This window comes from Zea mays, chromosome 3 (assembly GCF_902167145.1).
Source record: "Zea mays cultivar B73 chromosome 3, Zm-B73-REFERENCE-NAM-5.0, whole genome shotgun sequence".
Taxonomy (NCBI): Eukaryota; Viridiplantae; Streptophyta; class Magnoliopsida; order Poales; family Poaceae; genus Zea; species Zea mays.
In genome coordinates this window covers 179,907,911-179,932,435 of record NC_050098.1, presented here as the reverse complement: position 1 = coordinate 179,932,435, position 24,525 = coordinate 179,907,911, and the positions used below count along the sequence as shown (strand labels likewise).

At 48.0% G+C, this 24,525-nt stretch overlaps 1 protein-coding gene across 7 annotated transcripts in view; it reads right to left on the bottom strand.

Moving 5' to 3' along the window:
* Positions 1 to 1,264: 1,264 nt before the first annotated feature.
* The window catches only part of LOC103650955 (sister chromatid cohesion protein PDS5 homolog A), a 96,278-nt gene continuing 73,017 nt past the window's right edge, over positions 1,265 to 24,525 (bottom strand). For 2 of the 7 annotated variants that reach the window (XM_035966374.1, XM_020550412.2), the window contains 12 exons: positions 12,935 to 13,052; positions 10,827 to 10,961; positions 10,541 to 10,731; positions 10,271 to 10,421; positions 10,050 to 10,187; positions 9,886 to 9,963; positions 9,416 to 9,778; positions 9,248 to 9,276; positions 2,249 to 2,329; positions 2,100 to 2,167; positions 1,675 to 1,763; positions 1,265 to 1,605 (listed from right to left, as the gene is read on the bottom strand). In XM_035966374.1, coding sequence (XP_035822267.1) covers positions 1,570 to 1,605; positions 1,675 to 1,763; positions 2,100 to 2,167; positions 2,249 to 2,329; positions 9,248 to 9,276; positions 9,416 to 9,778; positions 9,886 to 9,963; positions 10,050 to 10,187; positions 10,271 to 10,421; positions 10,541 to 10,731; positions 10,827 to 10,961; positions 12,935 to 13,052 — 1,477 coding nt within the window. In that variant the 3' untranslated portion in view covers positions 1,265 to 1,569. Of the gene's footprint in view, positions 1,606 to 1,674; positions 1,764 to 2,099; positions 2,171 to 2,248; positions 2,333 to 9,247; positions 9,277 to 9,415; positions 9,779 to 9,885; positions 9,964 to 10,049; positions 10,188 to 10,270; positions 10,422 to 10,540; positions 10,732 to 10,826; positions 10,962 to 12,934; positions 13,053 to 23,103; positions 23,281 to 24,525 lie in introns of all 7 variants that reach the window. The other 5 variants (XM_020550410.2, XM_035966372.1, XR_002268151.2 and 2 more) reach the window with 4 other exon arrangements.

Sequence of the window (24,525 nt, the reverse complement as noted above, 5' to 3'; positions counted from 1 at the left end):
GTATGGTGCAAATTATTTTCCCATAAAAACATGCTCAAGAGATAAGTGTGTAGAAATGCGTATGTTATGTTGGATTCGTGGCCATACAAGAAGTGATCATAATATGAAATGATAGTATAGGTGATAGCCTACATGTAGCACCAATTAAAGAAAAAACTTGCCTAACATCGATTAAAATGGTTTGAACATATTCAACATAGATCTCTAAATGTATAGTGGGATCCTAAGACGCGATAACAATAAGGAGAGAAAGTGGAAGACCGAAGTTAACAAAAAAAAAGAATAAAATAATACTTGAAAGAATAAAATATAACAAAAATAGCCTTAAGTGCATGAGAAACAACTATTTATGTACATAAACCTTGACTTGTGGGTTCTCTTGGATTTTTTTTAACTCTAGCATACATCAACTTGATTGAGATAGCTATAGTTAAGTGTACAACTGTATGCATTTTTTAAGGAAAGGCTAAAGGTTTTTTTGTTCAGCGTAATTATACCTGCGCAACGATTTAAGTAGCTTTCTTGTCCACTAGCGAAGGGACAACTTTCGATACAGGGAGTCAGGGATATGGCAACGATGGCAACTCTTAGCGAGCGAAATGCAATAACAATAATTTTCTTACAGCGTTACTGTGCCTTACCTGTTAATTTTCATGCTTGAATTATGGTTTAACGTATATACAAGTATACAATACTCCATGCAAACTTTAGAAAACTTTAGAAATAGATGCAGAGCACGTATGAGCGAGATTCAGAGTAGATAGAGAGAAGATATACATTTTTCGAACGGAAGGCAAAAGTTTTTTTAAATAAATATTTTGTTCCGCGTAATTATAACAGCAACGATTCAAGTAGCTTTCTTGTTCACTGGCAAACAGACAACTCCTGACCCAGGGACATGGCAATTAATGAAACTCTTAGCGAGCGAAATGCAACAACAATAATTTTCTTGCAGCTTTCTAGTTCTTTCCTGTTAATTTCTGTGCTTCAATCATTGTATAATGAATAATACCCCGTACAAGTTTACAATGCACCATGTAAACTTTAGAAAAAAAAAACAGAACACGTAAGAGCGAAACTCACATGGGGTACCATGTTAATATCTCAATTCTAAATTGTAATAGGACATTTTAACTTTACAAGATATATAGTTTTGCTATTGGCTGTCTAGATATATAGTAAAAAAGGTCAATCATCTTAAAATTTAGAAACAACTTGGAAACGTGGGGTACTAATCAAGCGTAACATTAGATAAGCCTTCACAAACTCATAAAACTGTCTCAAGTAGACCATGGAAAATAGGGAGCACAAAATTGTAGATGACACTGACAGTGTTTGCAGAAAAATTTGAAATAGGATACAAGGTAGAGGATCTACTAGAAATAGCCTAAGAGGCTCATGCCCATCCCTATTTAAATTATAATGTTACATGGTGAACCGGGACCAAGATTCCTACCATTATAACAGTACTCTCAAGTGGATATGCATGTATAAATGATTTCAGAACTAAGTATTTATTTACATCGGACGGAAATTACATAAATACCAAGATCATATGTGAGTAGCTGTTTACACTGGCACCTTCCTTGCTCTAATCTGTCGAACCTGTGCAAAAGCAAAATTATATATAATTCTATGATACAAATGAAATCATGCATTGTTCGCTCGACTTACGTTATCTTTTGTGACAACATCAGTTAAATCTGAGCTATTCTGCAAATTCACCAACTCCAGTGTTCTCTTACCCTTTTTCTTAAAGTTGGCTACATAAATGTAGAGAACTGGATTAATGCAATAAATACAAACATGGAATGGACAAAGATCCTTCGCAAAATTAGGAACAAAACCTTTTCACCAGCAAGTAACATTATATCAACAGAATAGAAGTGTCATGCAGAATTGGACTAGCAATTTAATTATTCAAGACTGCTGGTCAGAACCACTATTATTTTTAGCTTTAACTTATGAGTGACTTTTACAAGATTTTGTCCAATCAGGTAAGGCGTCTTCAAAAGGATTTCAAGATCTTACACAGATAGTCTCAGAAACATTGGTGTTTATGCATTGACAATATGACTGCTTCATTACTGAGTGATTACCTGTTACGTTGTTTGATGAAGGTGCTTTCACAAGGTTATCATTGCAATCACCGGCATCTTCAATATCACTGCTATAAATTGAAATGTAAATAATCATGAATGAAAAGTCAGCAAAGGTTCACCGTGAAAAAATGGGCAAACATTCTCACCATGCAATTGAAGAGCCAGGAAGCGACTTTTCATGCTTCTGGGCTTCAGATAAACCCTTGCTATGACCTTTCTTGAAGGAACTACTAATATTTCAAGGTTCAAGTATCATCAAAAGGAAGATATCTAGCCAGATAAACTTGCAGGAAAGTACATACCAACTTTTTATCAAATAAGCTGGATAAGTTCATATTCAGCCCCTTTGTTATTCTTGCAATGCCAGCATATTCTATAATAGATTTTTAGTCTTCCATTTGATCGAAACAGAACTGTGGTTAAATTAGCACACATACACATACTATAACTGTCTAAGAACTAACAAGAAATCCAGGTCAAGGCATAGGGGTGGAGCTAGAGCAAATCAGAGAGGGTGCGCTTGCTTTGTGGCACATGCACGCTGCAAATATAGTAATAAATTGATTCTTGCCAAAGTTATTTTTTTGGGTGTAGGTGCAGCCGCACCCAGAGCAGTACAAATAGCTCTGCCCCTGCCAAGGCAAGATATAGGAGAGGATCCGCCCATGCCAAGGCAAGATATTGGAGAGGAAGAGTTGGAATACAATATCAGGACATAGGTGTAGGTACAAATAAAAGCCCCATAGTGGGATGGATACAAGGCCTAGGCCCAATAGGAACAATACACTCTAACACCCCCTCGCCTCCTCCCACAGTCGAAACTCTATTAGCGACAGATGTTGAGACTGGAGCGTAACTCCAAGAACAACGACGTTGGGAGGCCCTTGGTGAAGATGTCGACGAACTGAGAAGTCGTCTGCACATGGACACAAACATCATCAATGGCAACACACTCGCGGACGAAGTGGAGGTCGATCTCAACATGCTTTGTCTGTTGGTGTTGGGTAGGGTTGGTGGAGAGGTAAACGACGTTGACGTTGTCACAATAGACGAGGTTGGTGCTGGAGATAGGACTAAAGCTCCAGAAGAAACTATCGAATCCATCATGTGTCAACCACACCATTAGCCACAACACGATACTCGGCCTCGACACTCGAGCGGGAGACGACCTGCTACCACTTCAACGACCAGGATACAAGGTTACTGCCCAAAAAGAAGAAATAGCCAGAAGTAGAGCGACGCGTGTCCGAGCAACGCGCCTAGTCAACATCAGTGTAGGAGACAAGTGCTGATGCGGAGGAGCATTAGAGAAGGCCATAGTCGAGTGTGCCCCGAAGGTACTAAAAGATCCACTTCACAGCGGTAAGGTGTGACTCCTAGGGATCATGCATATGTAGGCACAACTACTAACCAACATAAACAATATCTAGCCTGGTGAAAGTGAGATACTGGATAGCGCAAGAAGAGGGTCCAGTATGCAGTGGAATCACTAACAGGGACACCAACAACGGAGGAGACCTTAGCCTGTGTATCCACTGGGGTGGAGCAAAGCATGCAACTGTCATGCTAGCTCAATCAGAAAGATCCCCAGTGTACGCCCGTTGTTGAAGAAACATGAGGCGGCTAGGGTGGGGGGCTCAACGGCAATGACAAGTAATGAAGTTGTCCCAGATCCTTCATAGCAAACTCCCGCTGCAAGGCAGAGATGGTTCGCTGCAAGATAGCAGGACCGAAGACCATGAGAACAATGTCGTCAACATACATAAGTAGGTATACAGTGCCACCACAACAACAATAAATGAAGAGCGACGTGTCCGACTAGGCCTCAACAAAGCCTAGGGAGACCAAGGAAGCAAAGCGGGGTGCCTGCTTCAGACCATACAACGACTTGTGAAGTTTGTAGACCATGTTCGGATGAGCAGGATCCATAAAACCGATCCGCTGGCTGCAATACATTGTCTCAGTCAAAGTGCCATAGAGAAAGGCGTTCTTTTACGTCTAGCGGGTGGACAGGTCAAGACCGTGAGAGAGGCAAAGACAGAATCGTGCGGACAATGCGTGACTTCACCACGGGACTGAAGGTCTCATCATAGTCAACGACATGAAGCCGAGTAAACCCCCGAAGGATCCACTAAGCCTTGTACCAATCGAAGGAGCTGTCGGCGTGGCGCTTGTGGATGAACACCCATTTGCCAGTGACAATGTTGCAGCGAGTGGGACGGTGAACCAAGTCCTAGGTGTGATTGGCAAGCAGGGCCACATGCTTGTCCTACATAGCACAACACTAGTGAGGATCTACAAGAGCACGACGAGCGAACAGTGGCATAAGGGAGACCACTGACGATGAGGCAACAGTCGAAAGGACAAGACGATCAACAGGCCAGAGGACCGCACGGTTTGGCGAGTCACCATCGGATGGATGTGACAGGGATCTCAACAAAGGAGAGGAGTGTGGTACACCGACGGCTCGATGCAAGAGCGGGTCGATGGACAATCCTGCGCACAGAGATGATAGACATGGACAGGGTCGGCGAATCGTAGCCTCATCGCGTAGGAGACAAATATGAGGTCGTGCATGCTCTGTGCATGTCACTCATAGACATGCATAGGATCAGTGAATCGAGACGCTGAAGCTGCGCAAGGCGCGGTAGAGGACGCCAAGGACGCACATGGCATGACAAGGGATGGCAAGGTCGCGAGGGGCGCAGTGGGGGATGGCAAGGCCGTGTGTGGCACGACAGGGGATGACAGGGCCACAAGGGGTGTAATGGGGGACAACGAGGCTATGCACGACGTTACAACGACGCGGAGGCCGCTGATGGCGCGGCGGAGAATGAGCCTGCAGAGGAAAAAACAAGTGGGGTTGTATAGGGGAGTCCACACGACAATTCGCGAAAAGGGAATCCAATTTAGGAACAGAGGTGGAGGGGGAAGCAGAGAAAAGAAAGGAAGCCTCGTCTAAGACAACATGAGAGATTAAAAGGTGGTTGGTGGAAAGATCGACATACTAGTACCCTTTGTGATCATGGGAGTACCCAAGAAAGACACAACTTGTCGAACCGTGGGCAAGCTTATGAGCAGTGGTGAAAAGGTTGGGATAGCAAGCACATCCGAAGACGTGAAGATGTTCATAGGTAGAAGTGAGCCAAATAAGGCAAAGTGAGGGGTGAGAGCACAGATCGCCTCAATAGGCAGACGATTAAGCAGGTAGTTGGCAATGTAGAGAGCCTTAGCCTAGAACCGAACATGAATCGAGACTTGTAAGAGCAGGAAGCGTATGATGTTGTTGGTAGTGCGAATCATGCGCTCAGCCTTGCTGTTCTAGGGAGAAGTGTAGGGGCATGACATCTGAATATGGACGCCACGATTGAGGAAGATGGCACGAGAAAAGTTGTCAAAGTCTGTCCAGTTATCACACTGAATGGCTTGGCAGGTGCTACCGAACTGAGTGGACACCCAGGCAAAGAAATGAGAAAGCATGGGGGGACATATCGGACTTCAAGCGCAACAGAAAAATCCACATGTAATGAGAGCCATCATCAAGAATCACAAGGTAATATTTATAGCCTGAGACACTCAGAACAAGAGATATCCATAAATCACGGTGAATGAGATCAAAAGGGCGCACAACCTGAATGAGGAAAAGCGAGCCTAATATGACAACCCAGCTGACAGGCATGGCATAGACTCATGGGGGCCTCAACTACAAGAGATGACAGAACTACTAGACAACTTGGACATAACATCAGGATCCGGATGGCCAAGACAACGATGCCAAGTAGTGGACGAAGTTGTAGTGGTCAAAACATGTGAGGCTGCCAAAGATGTAGTGGACCCAGGAAGGTGAAGGGTGTATAGGGGCCAAAGCTGTCACACCGTGCGAGAAGACTCCAAGTGGCAAGATCCTTCATGAACAAACCGAAAGGGTCAAACTCCGTAGAACAGGAAATGTCAGTAGTCAATTGACGAATAGATAGAAGGTTCCGAATGTTGTCAGGAGCAACAAGAACATTGCGAAGACGAAAAGGACCAAAAAGATTTGAGTCGTTGATGGAGGTGACTGGAAGAACAGAACCATTGCCAACAATGGTGGAAGAAGGATACCAATGTCCATAGTGGTATGGAACGAGGTATCGGAGACGACCACCCAGTCAGTGATGGGCACAGCAGGGGGTCAAGGTCATCGTGCTAAACGAGTTAGCAAGACACCGCTGGTCCCACACCCTAGCCCACGGCCAGGACAGAGCCGTGTGAGGCGACGGGTGAGGAAGAAGCGGTGATGGGGGCATCACCGATAGCGCCAAGACACCTAGGACCATCAAATGGTGGAGTGGTAAGGAGCGCATGGTGAGGCGGAAGCAACCGCGACGTCGAGCCACCCGGGGTTGGGGCGGGCCACAGTGATTTGGTCGGTCCACGGGTTGTAGAGTGATGGACAGGGCGCATGTGGGGGATAGATATCCCCCAGGTCACCAAGACTCATATGTTCTGTGGACCGCCAGAGAGATCCCCGATGGGCCGCGGGCGCAACCTCCAGGGGACATCAGTCGGTTGTAACCAGAAGCAGGCGAGGAAGGCGGTTGCGTGAGCGTGAAGATACCTAGGCCGAATTCCGTGCATGCAGGGTACGTGCGGATTCCCTAAAGACTTGTTGACCTCCAGGCAAGTCGGCACGACTCTCATGGAGGCAGGTAGACTCAGGACGTTCATCGGGTCGTGCTTGTAACTCCTCGGACGGGAATAAGGCGGAGGGGGAGCCCCTACGAAAACGAAAGACAGACATCAGTAGACATAGTCATCTTCGACCTCTGGAACTCACTGTAACCAAGAGAGCAGGCAATACAACTCCACAAACTCACACGGCGTAGAGTATTACACGCTCAAGCGGCCTGAACCTATATAATTCTCAGTGTCTCATCATGCCCTACATGAACCATCGAGCTGCGATCGACCTCGTCGTCCTCCCAAAAGCACTACGTGGTACGCCCTGTAGTGCACTGTCGGTTCCAAACACCGACACACACCACCGCCTCCAGTGTGGCCTCCATCGCCACGCTAATGCCTGCGACGGTTGTCCCCACCATAGCCAGCAGGAGGGCCAAAGAGGGCAGGATGACGAGGAGACGAGGTCCTAGCGATAGAAATGGAGGGCTCGAGGCGCAAAGACGGTCGGTCCGCTAGGACCAAGGCTGTAGAGAGCTTGTGCGGTTGTAGGGGAAGGCGAGGCCCCCTCAATGAGCTCCTCAAGAATGAGGTCATTCCAAGCCTTCTGGAAGGAGGGGAACACAACATATCACACAATCCTAGTCCGATGAGGCCCGTAGCACTCATTGAGGCCATGAAGAAGGTTGAGAACAAGGGTGCGATTGGAGACCGGCTCACCGAGGTCGCGAAGAGCATCTGACAATGCCCTTCATCTGGCGACAATACACAATGACGGAGAAGTCGCCCTATACAAAGATCTGAAAAGCGACGTCGAGGTGGACGACATGGGCCTCGCTGTTGCCGAGAAATTGGTTCTTGATGGCAACCCAGGCCAGACGAACAGTGCCACCACGCTCGTGGACGATGTCCTGCAACTCGACAATTGCAGTGGCGAGGATCCAAGATAGGACCACACTGTCCATACGACGCTAGGAAGGCAACCGTCAGTGAAGACATGGTCGTCGAGGGTGTAGTGTTGCAAGGTGAGGACGACCAGTGACGCCAAGGAGTGTAGTTGGAGGACGCTAGGTCGAAAACAACTGTGACCAGCGAGCAGATGTTTTGGATACTTGCCTGAGCGTGAATGTTGGGTTGCTGGCTACTAGAGAAAGTGAGGGGGCATCGACATCACCAAAGCTAATGGACGTGCAATCGGCAACGATCACCTCTAGCTAACACTCAGCTTCCACGAGTTGATAGGCAAGGGCATACACAGAAGCGCGCTCTTGCTCCCAGGCAAGAGCGATGACCCGCTTGCACTCTTGTGCGCCCGTAACGACGAACTTGGCCATGACAAGGGTAGCCAAGAGGGTGGAGTGGGATGCAGCAACCTCGACATGAGGGGCCCGACCAACGAAGTGGTCGAGGCCAGACAACCGAGCAACATCAAGCCCGACAGACACGACAACACGACCTCAGCATGGAGGAGTGGCCACAGAGTTGATGGGGCTGCACGAGGGATGGGGCGCAACAGGGAGAGGTGTTGCGCCCAACACAGGGGGCAGCATGCCAGCTGATGGAGGTACTACGGCAGGGGCTAGGTTGTCCGCCTACGGGACAACAGATGCGCAAGAGGGAGCCTGGCGGGCAGAGGCAGGACGGGCTCGATCAGGACACCGACGACCAGGACAAAGACCTAGCCAGGCTCCCAGTGCCGACGGTGGCCGACCATGGAGCGCCGTGCCAAGAGGTGGGGAGGGATGACAACGAGTGATGGGGAGGGCCGCCGAAGGGGAGGAAGAGTGAAGCAGCGACTGGCGGCCAGCCATTGTTGCCAACAGGTAGGGTTTGGGTTAGGGAGAGGCTGCTGATACCATATTGGAGAGGAAGAGTTGGAATTCAATATCAAGACATAGGTGTAGATACAAATCGAAGCCCCATAGTGGGTTGGATACAAGGCCTAGGCCCAATAGGAACAATGCACTCTAATATAACATAAATTTAGTGCAATTTTCTCAAATTTTTGGCCATTCAAACAACATTCCATGATGAATCTAGTAACAAATTTAATGTGGCTACCTTTTTATGAACTTTTAAAAAATGTTCAACAGGTACACATTCTACTAGAATGTATGATTCTCACCAAGCGGTTGGGAGGTGAGGGAAACAATCTTATTATGTGAAACATTCAACATTGAGTGAATAAGACCAACCAATTATACCTAGTCTACAGACAGATCTGCATAGAATTGTAGTTATAAAATGGCATTGCATGGTTTTTTCAATGATATCATGGGGGAAGCTACCACATGAAGGCACAGCACATAATGGGGGAAGGTGATCCCATACAGTAAGGTCCAGAATCATCCATGGTATATGTTACGCTACGGAGCCATACTAATTCAACTGGAGTAAAACATGATATGATGACGCGAACAAACAAAGAAGGCGCAGCAGAGAGATCCTTTCTAGGGAAGGGGGGGGATCTGACAACTGCTTACCATTCTCTGAGATTAAAATCCAAGATGTCCTGCAATAATAATATATATATATATATATATATATATATATATATATATATATATATATGTTAGTGTAGGAAACTATATGTACTTCATTATCTAACAATCATATGTATAACAGACCACAAGTTAGCAATATATGCATACCGCAGTTTGCCTACAATTGTTGTGATTTGCCTTTGAGGTCCTAGTCATAGGACAATTCCGGTTATCCAAGAGGGAGAGACAATTTCCAGAATCAACCTCCCTAGCTAAACCCAAGGAGCCTGGAGATGACACCTTTGTGCCACCAGAACCACAAGATGACATATTTTCTTTATCCAAGCTATTATTGGTACTCTGATCTTTTTTCTTGGACACAGCTTTCCCAGATGCCAAACATTTGTTCCTATTGCTATCACAACCACTTGCATTCTGTACCACTGATTTGTTTAATGAGGAGCAAGCTTTCCTTTCAGGAACAAATTCATATGATACCCTCTCAGAAACAACAGAACATTTAGTATTGTCCTGAAATATATCAATTGATTTTAGACCATCACCAAGTTAGATGCTCGATAGTGTACAGTTACACATTTGAAAGAAGATGAAAAGGAGGCATCGCAGAAAGGATATACATTATGGTTATAAGGTTCATGAGCTTTAAGAATTCTCTTTACAAGCTTATCACTAATGAAATTTTCTTGGCAACATTCCTGCATTTAGAATATCGGGGCAACACAAAAGGTTAGCTATAATGCAAAGATAGACTACTTTGTGGTCTCAAAAAAGAGTGACTTACATATGATTTCCTCTCACTCACAGACAATCTATAATAAGATGACGGCAAGAGAATATGGCGTGGACAATCAGACATCTTGCAATGCTTATCAAGTTCTTTTACAATAAGCAAGCCGATTTTTGAGAGAACATGCAGTGTCTGTGACAAGGCTTAGGACGTCAGAGTTTGATGACAAATTGGTTAACAAATATAACATGTCTAACAGTGGCCAAAAGACATACAGGAGTGATCTCAGAATTAATCGGATCCTCAGCCTTCTGAATACCACGGAGAATCCCAGACAGAACTGATACAAAACTGGCTGTGGGACCATGCTCAGTTTTGCTAGAACTATCTATTTCAACTAGTTCTCTCAACATCACACAAAGTGGGCTGTCAACAAAAAAAAGAAATACATCAGAAAATTACTGTGAGGATAAAAATTTGTAGCAGGTACGGATTAAGTGCCAAAAGAAGTTCACAGGATCCAGCACTCTAAAATAAGAAAATACCTGCAAAATTCAGGAAAGCTACTCTCGTCTACATAGTAATCGGAAGGGAGCGCCCCATCATATGCTAGAGTATGGATCAAAAAAATCACAGCATATGCTGGGTTGTCCACAATAGATTCTTTGCTTGTTCTGTTCTGATAAACAAAAAACCTTCTTTGCTCCTTCAGGACCTCACTTAAGTAACTTGCCGACTAGGAACAGTTCAGGGAAATGCCTTGAGCACATGCAGGTGGAAGGGCAGAAATATGAAAAGTAAACAAAGTCATAAGGAAAAGAGGATATTTACTTCAGTACGAATATCTCTGGAGCAATCTGTTGCCGTTAGTGCAAAAGCACATGCATATCTAAACGGGATTGCACGTTTCTTCAAGAGGCCATAAAGTTTGCAAATAAATGACTTGCGAACAGTATATGAAGAATCCTGGAAGCCGAACAAAATATACAATACAAAATTAGAGGTTTGAATTGGAACTATGGTTCGGTCTATATAATGGTCTCTGAACAATAATAATAGTAATGGAACTGTAAGATTGTGGAATGCTTGTTGTATTGCATAGGGTTGGTTATATATATATATATATATATATATATATATATATATATATATATATATATATATATATATATATATATATGGCCGGCAGCCCAACAGTGATGCCGACCCACACACACACACAGAGTACACACCGCACACGATGAGACTAGAGTAGAAGCCGAAGGTAGGAGCCGACGGGTTGATATCGCCCCGCAGTCGGAGCGTCATGAGGGTGCGAATGTTGCGGCTAGAGTAGAGACTGGTGTGGACTCCGAGAAGACGATAGCCTCTGGATGCCGAGGTAGCCGCAGTTGAGGTGGCCGTGGTCGGGAACACGCAACGGTAGCCTGTTCTTCGAGAGGGGTCGACGTTCAAGTGTCAACGATCGGCACAGCGACACAACAAAAGAGAAGTAGAGCACCAGTAGGCCAATTGTCCGGACGTCGAGGAGTCCTGCCAAGGAGGCCGACGGCAGCACACGCGTCTGCGCCGGTCAGGGTGGCCGCGCCAGCGGCATAATAGAAGAGGTATCGGCGGATCCGACCGGGAAGGCCATGGCAGCGATGGATCCAGCCGGTAAGACGATCTAGCCAAAGGGACGGCGGATCTAGCCGGGAAGGTCGCGGCAGCAATGTATCCGGCCGAGAAAGACCCAACATCAACGGATCTAGCTGTGGCCGCGACGAAGAAGGGGTGGGTGGCGGGTCGCCTCTAGCAGGCAGGGGCCTGCACCGGGCCAGGCAGGGAGGGGTTTGACACCAGCGACCAGGAGAAGCTCGAAAGGGAGAGAGGCCATGTTGGGCGTCTAAGGTCAGGAAGGGGAACTGCGGTGACGGCGCAGGCCGGAGGAAGGGCCACGACAGCGACGCAGGCCAGAGGAGAGGTGTCGCGCTCACGTCGTTGACGGGGAAGGAGGGCCCGCAGCGAAGACACGTAAGGGAGGACACCTGAGCCGGGCCCGAGGACGACAGCGCGATCGTCGGAGCAGAGTTGGGGCGAGCGCGCCACCAGGGTGCGTCCGCGTTGCCAGGGAGAGGCGGGGCGAGGCGCCATGACAGACCCGAAGTCGATGGCGCATTCTCCGGAGCATGGGTAGGGTGGCTGCATCGGGTAGAAGGCCGGTGGCGCGGGGATCCGGCGCGTCGTCCTAGGGGAGCGACACACCTGGCCGGAGCTGCGCGCCCGCGCCGGGGACAGCGCCAGTCGCCAGGCCGCCTGCGTCGTCGTTGGAGGCGCCTGCGCCTGGACCGAAACCGTCATGCCCGTGTTGGGGCCAAGCCTGCCGGGGACGCGCACCTGCGCGGGGCCGCGTGGCGTCGGTTTGCTGTGGCTGGCCACCGCCACCGCCTGGTGAATGAGGGAGGCCAATTCGTGGTGCTCCCCTGCGCCTTGGAGAAGGGGATGGGAGGAAAGTTGGGGCCGGGATGGGGTTGTGCCCCCGGGGGCGATGGAGGAGCCTGCCGGGGACCCCAGGGGCGGCCGGACCTAGGTTGTCGTTAGCGGATGTGAGGTGGGAGGAAATGAAGCCCTAATCTGATAGTGGAATGCTTGTTTTATTGCATAGGGGTGGTTATATATATATAGACTCAAAACCTAACCCTAATGGGTCGGCAGCCCAAGGCCAACAATGGTGTCGGCCCACACACAGAGAGGACACACTGTCTAATAGGAACAAAGCATGGGAGGCAAGCTGAAGCAAGCACACAATAATATGCATCTGCAAAAAATATTGCATTTCAAAATCAATGTCCAAAAAACATATAAGTAAATAATTTTGGAAGGTTAATGAACAGAAATGTGGCCTCTGTATGAAATCTAAAGACAAGATAACAATTAGCAGTGTAAAATATTGCCAATACCCTTGCTATGAGAAGTGTGTTACGAAATAATTCTGGTGAAATATGTGAATCCCATCTTGTAGCTAATTGCAGCACAGATTTTCCAGCGGCCAGTTTTATATATGAATGATCATTTTCACTGAATACAGAATGAGAGAATAGAATTAGTATCTTATTATTTGTAATTTCAATGGACAGGATTATACATGGAACTTGTACAACAATAGGATTTAAATGTGTAAATGTATTTTTTTATAGAAAGCGCAGGAGAACTGCATATCATTGCATTAACAAAGGGATAAAAAAATAAATTACAACACACCCACACATGAACACTCTTGCATACTGTTAGATAAAAGGGTGCCACAGGCCCTTTGGACTGCCGGCTGGTGCCTATAATCTGGGTCCTGCAACCCCGTATGGCTAGGACAGATATGATGATCTATTATTGGCAAGGATCACTATTCTGTTTCTATAAACCCTATGTCGACCTTGCCTATATATGTTCTCACATCCTCCATAACAAATCTACTGTTTTTATGCCTATTCCAGTTTACATGAAAAGGGTAGGCTGCCGGCTGATGCCCCCAATTCCCCCACTGCACCATCCGCGACTAGGATATATATGATTGATCTATTTGATAGGCCTCCAACAGGTCACAGGAACATTATACAGACGAGCACAGGTGTTTTTGTGGCTAGGACAGATATTCAAACTATATTTTTATACTAATTTAATAGGGTATATGTGTTTTTACGAAGCCGACACAATAGTTCGGGTAGTTCGGGAATACCCGAACCCGAAATTCCGGGTACCCGAATTTTCGGGTATTGCAAAACCCGTTGTAATTTCGGGTATCGATTCTCAAAACCCGAAATTTTAAAAACCCGAATTACCCGACCCGAAATTTTCGGGTAATCCGAACGCCCACCCCTGCCCAACAATGGTGCCGGCCCACACACAGATAGATCGCGGTGGATTTTCTAGTGCTGATGCAGTAATTGTTGGACAATCTAATTATCATGATGCTTCTAGTATTCATGAATGGCGGATTGCTATAAAAGAAGAGTTGGATGTCCTAGATCCTACGAGCACTTGGGATCTTGTTCCTTTACCATCACATGCAGTACATGTAACAATGCAAATGGGTCTTTAAGATTAAGACCAAACTAATGGTTCAATTTGAGCGATATAAAGCTCGTCTTGTGGTCAGAGTTTTTTTTATCAGACTCAAGGACTAGATTATGATGAAACCTTTGCACCGGTTGCTCATATGACAACTGTTTGTACTTTGTTTCTCGAACACGCGATAGAATCACACATCATTGTATTAAGAAGTTAGGAAGGAGCAAGACTGGGGATGGACGTCCCCTCGTCTCCCGCCGACGCCTTGGATTCTCCCCCTGACGCTTTGACTCCCCACCAGCCCAAGCCGGCATCCACCCCGGGTCCGGCGGCAACCCCTCACCTTCCCCACGCCGTCGTCAATGCGGCCTCCCCATCCAAGGCGTCTCCCCTCCTTTCCCCTGTCTCTGGCGGGTCTGCTCCGTGCGCCACCCAAGGGAGGTCCAAGTTACAGAGGTGGTTAGGCGACTTTTCTGGGACTCGCGGCGTCGCTCCAACTCCTGCGGGGGAGGCTGATCGGCCTACGTTCCGCGATATAATCCTCTGTTCGCCGACTTCACCCAGTTCTTCGTCGAGGCTTGCTGCTCCAGTTGCGCTCCCACCACTTGAGACCACCGCGTTGCCACCTCCTTTGGCTGGACGCCGGCGGTCTCGTGGTCTGGTTAGAGCGTCGGGGCCTCCTCAGGATGGCTGGACTCGAGTGGAATCTCGGAAGGCTAGGAGGCGTCGTTTGCAGCTCCCGCTCTCCGTCACCTCTGTTCCTCGGAACTTGTTGGGCCGGTGCTTCAACTGCTTCGCTGAAGATCACTTTGTTGCGTCTTGTCGTTTGAGGACGAGATGTCTCCGCTGCATGGGTCTGAGCCATAGTTCGTACAACTGCCCTGATCCTGCTGGGAGGCCTGCCAGTAAGGTTCCAGTTCACCGACGACTGTCCAAGGGACCTGTCTGGGGCAGACTCTCTCCGGCGGTCTCAGCAGGCCCTGTCCGGCTTCCGGCAGCGCCCAAGGCCCACGCCCGGGCGTCTGGTGGCTCTGTCTGGGACCGTCTTCGCCCACCGACGTCTCCTCCAGGTGGAGTTGAAGTACAGAGGATGGTTTGGCGCAGGGTCTCCACGCAGAATGGGGGCAATGGCTCTGGCCACACGCTGGAGGCCTCTAATGGGAGGACTCCTGCGTTGGTTATTTCTTCGTCTCCAGTGGAGCCATCCCATATTGACGCTCCAGGCTTGCTGGGGACCCTCCCTCCCCGTCATCGTCGTAGGCGTCACCGCAAGCGTCGGTCCTCGATCCGGGGTGGTTCTGATCCCGGCCCCGATCACGTTGATCAACCGGGAGGTGACGAGACCCTTTTGGATCAGTCTTCTGGTGTTAAGCATGGATCATGTATTATTGGATGGAATAATCATTTTTCCAAGGCGGTAGATGACCTGGGAATGCGGTCTCTATTTCGGTTATTAGTGATCTTCCTGTGACCACTGCTGACATTTTGGAGGAGATCGCTCTGAAGCTTGAAGTTGGGGCTGATTCGTTAATTCTAAGACAGTCCTCCCCATCTGAGTTCCTGTCTATGCTACCCTATGAGCACCAGGCTATTTTTCTAACGGATAGGTGGCGCATTATCAGATCAGGCTCCTTTTCTTTGTTGTGTAAGAGATGGTCCAAGCTACTTGGTTCTTCAGGATCCAACCTTATCACTTCGGTTGATTTTGAGCTTAGTGGCATTCCGCTGCATGCATGGGAGCTTTCTACGGTCAACCAGATTCTTAACCCTTTTGCTTGGGTTCAGGAGGTGCATGCTGATACTCTGGAATCAAGAAGCCTTGATGTTTTTCGGTGTTCTGGGTGGTGCTACAACCCTTCAATCATTCCTTCTTCACGGAACCTTTGGATTGTTGAGCCACACGTGTGCCTTCCCTCCGGCAAGGGGAGACTGGCCCTGGTATACCGGATCCATATTAAAGTGGTTGCCCATCAGAGTGCATTGCTCCCCCTCCTCGGGACCCTGTGGTTGACGATGATTCCACCAGGCAGCGGCGACGATACCGTTCTCGGTCACCACCCCCAGATTTTGACGGTCGTGGAACCCCTGATGTGGACAATACTCACCGGGGTAGGCGGTCTGTCCTGCATCGTTTGGGTCCGACGCCCGAGACGGCTCCCAAAGATGCTGATGTTTTTGCAGAAGATCTTCCTAGCAATGTTTGGGTGACCTCTCCTGCTATGGCGGTTCTGGGATTAGAGCTTCCCTAGGGCAATTTTGTCCCTGACGAGGAGCTTGTTCCTGTGGAGCTGTATGGATCGGTTTTTGGCACCACAAACATTGCTCCCAGCAATTCATGCATCGTTCCTGATGGTGTGATTGTGGCGGTCACTGTGGCCCCAGAAGAAGTGTTCCCCCAGGACGTTGTTGTTCCTTTTGAGGAGGTTGGTCCTGTTGAGCCCCTTGAACTGGTGGGAGATGCACCCTTGTATACTATTAATTCAACCAGCAGCAGCCCTGTTATTGTCATGGACAGCACAGATGTTGCCCTCATCAGCTCAGGCCTTGTCCTTGATGGTATGCTAGAGACGGTCACCGTGTCTCTAGAAGCAATGCTCTTCCAGGACGTTGTTGTCCCTGTTGAGGAGGTTGTTCCTATTGAGCCCCATGGACCGATGGATGTTGTACCCTTGTTTGCTATAGCTCCGGCCAGCAGCAGCCCTGTTCTTGTTCCTCCTATTCAGGACTTGTTTGATCAGAGATGGCGTCCTGATCGCTGTTGTCTCAATGTCTATTCTCGAAGATCGAAGGTTGGGTCAGATCCATCTATTCTGGAGGAGTCGGTTGATTCTTTGCCCCTGGAGGCCTTCAAACAAATTATCACCAAACCGATTAACGGGCTGCTCTCGCCACCTAGGTGCAATTTGAGAAACAAGAAGACATTGCCAAAGGATTTCATGCCCAGGAGGAGTAGAAGGGTGGCTAAGCTTCCTCCTGACCTCGGAAACATTTCAGTTGCCAAGGTGTGCAGGCATTTGGGGTATTTTGGTGACCATGAGGAAATCTCCTTAGAAAATGCTGCTAGATATGTCAAATTATTCAAGAACGGCCTCTCCAGATCACATGTGGAGGCTATGGCTGCTTTGTTCGGCTGGGAAGTGCCGGTAGAGATCCAGGTCTCAGCCTGACGCTGTTTGGTCGTTTTCTTCTATATTGTTAGTCATGTATCAGTCATATTTTCTAATTTGGAATGTTAGAGGTCTGAATGATAGATCTAGAAGAGATTGTGTGAAGTCTGAGGTCCTTAGTTCCAAGCCTCTGTTAGTCTGTTTGCAAGAAATTAAGCTGAGTTCCATCTCTGCTTTTGATGTCTTATCTATTTTGGGTGTTGGTTATGGTAATTTTGTCTTCTGTCCTGCTCATGGGACAAGGGGGGCATCCTGGTGGCCTGGCGGGATGGAGCCTTTTCCTCCGCCAACAGTATTGTGCGTGATTTCTCAGTCTCCATTCAGCTTCAAGAGGAATCTGGATTGCAATGGTGGTTTACTGGAGTTTACGGCCCGCATCAGGACAATCTTAAGCAGTTTTTTCTTCAAGAATTGAGAGATGTTAGGGAATTGTGTGCAGGCCCTTGGGTTGTTGCTGGGGATTTTAATCAGATCTTTTGCTCTGAGAACAAAAACAATACCAACATAAATAGACCTTTGATGGGCAGGTTCAGGAGATTTATAAATGATATGGGGCTGAAAGATATACCTCTCATGGGTAGAAAGTACACTTGGTCCAATGAAAGGTCATCCCCAACTCTTGTTAAGCTTGATCACTTGTTTTGCACAGCTTGCTGGGAACAACTCTACCCGGACTGTATTCTCCGCAGCAGTGCCACGAGGCTTTCAGATCACTGCCCTTTAACTCTCAGTCTCAAAGAAGATTTTAAGGGAAAGCGCAGATTTCACTTTGAAAGTTTCTGGACTAAGATTGCTGATTTCTTAGATGTGGTGGCTGATTCTTGGATGCAGCCAGTTCAGACCCCCTGCCCTCTAAAGCTTGTATCCTTGAAGCTTCGAAGATTGGCCAGGTCCTTGCAGTCCTCAGGGCACAAGAATGCAGGCAATGTGAAGTCCCAATTGGCTTTAGCAAAGGAAATCCTTCACAGACTCGAGATGGCTCAGGATAGCAGGCTGCTGTCTTCAGAAGAATTATGGCTCATGAGGAGGCTTAAGCAACATTGTTTGGCCCTCGCTTCTTTAGATAGGACAGTGGCTCGCCTCAGATCCCGTGTTAGATATCTGAAGGAGGGGGATGCAAACACTTCTTTTTTTCACTTGCAGGCTTGCTACAGCAAGAAAAGAAACTTCATCTCTAGTTTGACAGTCGGTGATCGGGTGGTCACCTCTCATGAGCAGAAGCATGAAGCTTTGAATGATTTCTATACCAACCTGTTGGGGGTGGCTAAACATAGAGAATTCACACTAAACTTGGGATCTTGCCACAGGGACATGGGCGATCTAGGTGTATTGGACCTCCCCATCTCAAAGGATGAGGTCCGGTCTGCAATTTTCTGCCTACCTTCAGATAGAGCTCCGGGTCCGGATGGTTTTACCGGGAGATTCTGTAAGTCATGCTGGCATATCATTAAGGACGATCTGCTTGCAGCTATCAATGCCCTCCATCAAGGTAATTCTCGGGGGCTGGGGCTGTTGAACTCAGCTTATCTTACCCTCATCCCCAAGAAGACTGATGCTACAACAGCGACTGATTTCAGACCCATAAGTCTCATTCATAGTTTTGCCAAATTGATGACCAAGATTATGGCTAACCGGTTGGCTCCTCTCCTGCCAAGGTTAGTGGCTGCAAATCAGAGTGCTTTTGTGAGGGGAAGGTCTATCCACGATAACTATATGTTTGTTCAGCACTCGATCAAGTCCCTTCATCGGCGGAAGGTCTCTAGTCTGTTTTTAAAGCTTGACATTACAAAAGCTTTCGATTCAGTCTCTTGGGCTTTTCTCTTAGAGGTGTTGTCCCATCTTGGCTTTGGTCTGAAATGGTGCAACTTAATCTCTAACCTATTGGCCTCTTCCTCTACGCATGTTCTTCTCAATGGGGTCCCAGGTGATCATATTTGGCATCGGCGAGGTTTGCGTCAGGGGGATCCTTTGTCCCCTATGCTTTTTATCATTGTGATGGACGTGCTTGGCAGCTTATTCAGGCATGCGGAATCTAGAGGGCTGCTGCATAGCTTGGGGGCTGCAAATGTCAGGTCCAGGCTCTCCATGTACGCAGATGATGTAGTTCTCTTTGTCAAGCCTCTGGATGATGATCTGGTTTGTACCAAGTTGATCCTTGACTGCTTTGGAGAGGCATCTGGGCTGATTGCCAACATAAATAAAAGTTGTGCAATCCCTATCTGTTGTGCTGCGCCTGTTGTGCATGAATGCTGCAGCACCCTGCAGTGTGTGCCTGCTGCCTTCCCATGCACTTATTTGGGCTTGCCAATCTCCAACAAGAAACTGCGAAGAAGTGACCTCATTGTTTGGGTTGATAAGATTGCTGCAAGGTTGCCTAACTGGAAAGCATCCCTTCTTAATCTCGCTGGGAGAACAGCCTTGGTTCGTTTCGTCCTCTCAGCCATTCCAGTCTATCTCCTCATTGCTATGAGCGTTCCCAAGTGGGTGATCAAAGCTATTGATAAAATTAGACGGGCTTTCCTCTGGAAGGGAAGAAAGGAAATAAATGGTGGTTGCTGCCTTGTGGCTTGGGAGAAGGTTACTAGGCCGCTGCAACTTGGTGGTCTTGGCCTCCCAAATCTGCTTTACAGAAGCTGGGCACTGCAAGCTAGGTGGTTGTGGCTACAGAAAACCGACCCTAGCAGGTCCTGGATTGGTCTTGATATCCCTGTTCAGCCACAAGTCAAGGCGTTGGTTGCCATTTCAGTGATCTCCCATGTGGGAAACGGCAATGATACTCTCTTTTGGATTGATAGGTGGTTGAGCGGGAATTCCGTCAAAGATTTAGCTCCATTGATTTTCTCAAAGGTGGACAAGAAGTTAACTTCCACTAGAACTGTGGCCCAAGCCCTTATTAATGGTCAGTGGATCAAAGATATCAAGTTACCTCTCACTCTGGTTGGAATGCAACAATACCTTCTCCTTTGGGACTCTATTAGTGAGGTTGTTTTGTCTCCAGAAACTGATCAACATATTTTGAGGCATGAGACATCTGGGCAGTTCACTTCTAAATCTTGTTACAATGTTTTATTTTCTGGTTCCATCACCTTTGAGCCATGGAAGCGGTTATGGAAATCTTGGGCCCCCCCAAAATGCAAAACCTTCCTATGGCTGGCCATAAGAAATAGGTGTTGGACAGCTGACAGATTACGAAAGCGTGGTATGCCCCACCTGGTTGTTTGTCCCCTTTGTGATCAAGAGCAGGAGACAATTCAACATCTCCTAACTACATGTGTTTTTGCACGTCAGATCTGGCATGGCATTCTATCCCCTTTTAACCTAGGACACCTTATTCCTAGTCTTGTGTAGGCCTCCTTTGTGGAGTGGTGGGAAGGAGTGATCAATCAGATCCACAAAGACAAGAAGGGCTTCAACAGTGCTATCATCCTTGGGGCATGGTGCCTTTGGCTTCATAGGAACCGAGTGATCTTCCATGAGTCCCCTTCCATTGCGAAGGTGCTGAGATCCTTCCTTGATGAGCTCGCTTGCTGGGTTCTAGCTGGAGCCAAGCAGCTGGGGAGCATTGGTTTGACTGACCGTGTTTCTACTTTGTAGACGTCGGGTCCTGCGTGGCCGGTCTCCCTGTCCTGGTGTGTTCTTTAGAAGTGTGTGTGTGTGTGTTTGGGTGTATGTTTGTGTTCTGTATTTTGCCCTTTGTGGGTGTTTTCCTTCTCTCTAATATATAAAGATGTGCAGTCCTCCTGCGCATTCGAGAAAAAAAAGAAGTTAGGAAAAAGGTCTAGAAAAGACCAAATACAAGGTGCCCAGAAAACACCAAAGAAAAGGAAAAAAAGAAAGAAAAACAAGAATACACACCCAAATCTAACGAATAATAAACCAAAAAGCCAAACTACTGCCAAACACTCCTAAGAGCAACAGCCCCAACAAGGCCCCATAATAAGGCCTCTTCATGGATGGATGCAAGATTGTGTTGATTTTGGGGAAGCATTATCAAACACAAAAGCATTTCTATGCTTCCAAATTTGTCAGGCTACTAAACTCACAATAGAGTTAAAATATATTTTTCTTTTGCTTAGGCACGTTTCTTTCTGCCTCTCCCCACCATTCCTGGAACACTGCTGCATCAGACGTGGGAGTAAGATGTTGCAATCCCAACCTGCTTGGAGTTCCAGACCATACATCCCTCGCAAAGACACAAGCCACCAGAATGTGTTGCACTTTCTCATCCTGCTGGTCACACAGGGGACATCTATCCGGGTGATCCATTCCACGACGAGCCAGCCGATCAGCCGTCCAAACTCGGTTGAGAGATGCCAGCCAAATGAAACACTTGCATCACGGAGGAGCCCAAGTCTTCCATATTCTTTTGGCCGGCCCAAAGATTGTTGCACCACCATAGAAGAGCTTATAAGCAGAATTGGCAGAATACATCCCTAAGGAAGAAGGCAGCCACCGGTGTTGGTCCTCAACATTTGGCAGCAGCTGCACCTCTTGGATTAAATCCCAGACCAACAGGAACTCAAACAGCACCTGCGCTGGAAGGCTCCCAGAGAGATCATGCACCCATCTGTTTGCTGTTAAGGCTCCTTGGACTGATCTGCTCTTCCTAGTTCTCTTGGAAACACGATTTGTTGTTGCAGCTTCTTCTTCATGGACTCTCTCAGATGGATGTCAAAAATACCTTTCTTCATGGTGATTTACATGAAGAAGTTTATATGCACCCACCTCCAGGTGTTGATACTCCTTCCGAACATGTTTGTTGTCTTCGAAAATCTTTATATGTGTTGAAACAGGCCCATCCTGCTTGGTTTCAAAGGTTTGTCACTGTAATAAGGGTTGTTGGTTTTTCCCCTAGCGATCATGAACCTGTTTTATTTTTCATTTCTCTTCACGAGGGGCGCACTTTGCTCCTCTTATATGTTGATGACATGCTGATTACGGGTGATGATCCAGAACATATTTCTCAAGTAAAACAACATTTTAGTGAGCAATTTAAGATGTCTGATTTGGGCCTCTTGGATATTTCTGTTAGCGTGATGTTGGGTAATGGGCCCAGGTGGTTCGGCTGCAACCCTACAGGGTGCGGCGGCTGCCTCCCCCCTCTGGTTTTGGTTAGTTGGTTATGTTTGGCAAGGATCTCCTAGATTAGATCTTTCCTATTCTTAGGGATATCCTTGCCTATATGTACCTGAGCCTTGGGCTCCTCCCATAATCAATCTACTATTTTCCCAGCCATACTCTTTCAATTTCCTAGGTATTGAGGTATTACAAACTGCAAAGGGATATTATTTCTCACAGCCCAAATACATCCAAGATCTTATTGCTCGCTCTGGTTTGAGTGATAATCACACAACTACAACACCCATGGGTATTCACTTACAACTTTGCTTGAATGATGGTTCACCTCTACATGATCCATCTAGATATCAGCATATAGTCGGCAGTCTAGTCTACCTCACTATCACTCGACCGGATATTGCACATGTCGTTCATATTCTAAGTCGTGCCTACTTCAGTACATTATGGCAACTTGCTTCGTGTATTGAGACACTTAAGGGAAACCACATCCCGAGGCTTATTTTATGATTGTGATAGTCCTCTTCGGCTTCACGCCTACTCAGATGCCACTTGGACGAGTGATCGCACTGATCGCCGCTCGATTACAGGTTATTGCATTTTTCTTGGTTCCTCTCCTATTGCATGGAAATCTAAGAAGCAGGACTTCGAGCTCTTGCTACTACTACTGCCAAGTTTATATGGTTGCGATGGTTATTAGCTGACTTGGGTGCCTCTTGTGATACTCCACCACTTCTGTGCGAAAACACTTGAGCAAACATATTGTGAATGATCCTGTGAAGCATGAACTTAAAAAGCATATTGGTTTGATGTTTTCTTACTTGGTCTCATTGCCAACAGAACATTATTGCTCTTCAACATGCGCCATCAGAAATGCAAGTTGCAGACTTCTTCACAAAAGCACAAACAAGAGAACATCGATTCAATTTGATCAAACTCAATGCTTCAGATCCTGCACTTCCACCTTGAGTTTGAAGGGGGTAATAATGACACTCTGCCTAAACCAAGGATAGTAACAACTATATGTTAGACGTGTGTCATAGTTGTAATGGGTTTAGGCCCAACCCATATACTATCCTATCAAATAATACAGAAGTCCCACCCTAATTAGGGTTAGGATTTCTATTCAAACATGGTATCAAGCCTCCTCTTTCCTCCCTCCTCTCTCCCCTAGCCGCCAACCTTCTCCCACCTTCGCTGGCGACCCCCTCCTCGCCGGCAGTGACCACCTCAGATGTCCCTACCCTACCCCTATCCTGAAGCTGGGCAACCGTAGCTGCCACAGGCACCGCCGCCGCATGACCAGCTCATGCCTACCCCATCCTAGCCGTTATGCCTCCTCCACAGCCGACATGACCATCTGTAGGAGCATCGCCCCCTTCTTTCCCATGAACGGCACGATGCGGGAACATGAGCGGGCTGCCGCCACCGCCCGAATCTAGGACGCAACCGCCGGCAGGTCTTCTTCCTCCACCCGTGGAACCGTGCTTGCCCAGTCGTGTGCTTATCTTCCAATCCATGGCCTCCGGCGCACCCATCTAGCACAGCCACGTCCTACAACTCTACCTCGTCGTCGGCACCCCCACGCAACCCTCCCTCGCCGCTGATGCAGACAACCTCGCCGTCCCGGGGCACTCCAACGTGGTTCTCTCCTTTACCACGGGTGTGGCACTAGCCTCCTCCCCCACGATCGTGGGCTTCTTCCCCAACGTCGGCACCCCCACGTGGCCAGCGCGGTCGTACATGCGGCCGTCTCCTCCATGGTCGGCTTGGCCTGCGATGACGCTCCTGGCATGCCACCTCCCCTCACCACGAGCCACCCCACGCGCCCTGTGTTGCATGCGGCCATAGTGCTGCCCATCTGCGCACCCTCCTCTCTCGATTCGCTCCTCCCCCGACGCCAACCATCCCTGGAACAACAGCTCTGCTTCCCAGCATGCTGCCCCAAGCACCAGCAGCTCGCGAGCAGCGGCAGCCCGAGCGGCTTCCTCCGCCTAGGCGCGCCAGCACGGCTCTGCGACTCCAGGGTCTTGGCCAGCTCTCCTCGCTCGGAACCACCAGCGACTGACGCAACACCGGCACCTCCTCCACCACATGTGGCGCCGCCATTGGGCAAACTCCCCCACCTCTGCTACGGTCGCCTGAACAACTCTCTTCCCCGACGTCGGCCCCATCCACGTGCCCAGCGCGGACATCTGCACATCTGCAAGCCACATCCTCCCAGCACTAGTTGTGGGTCCCTA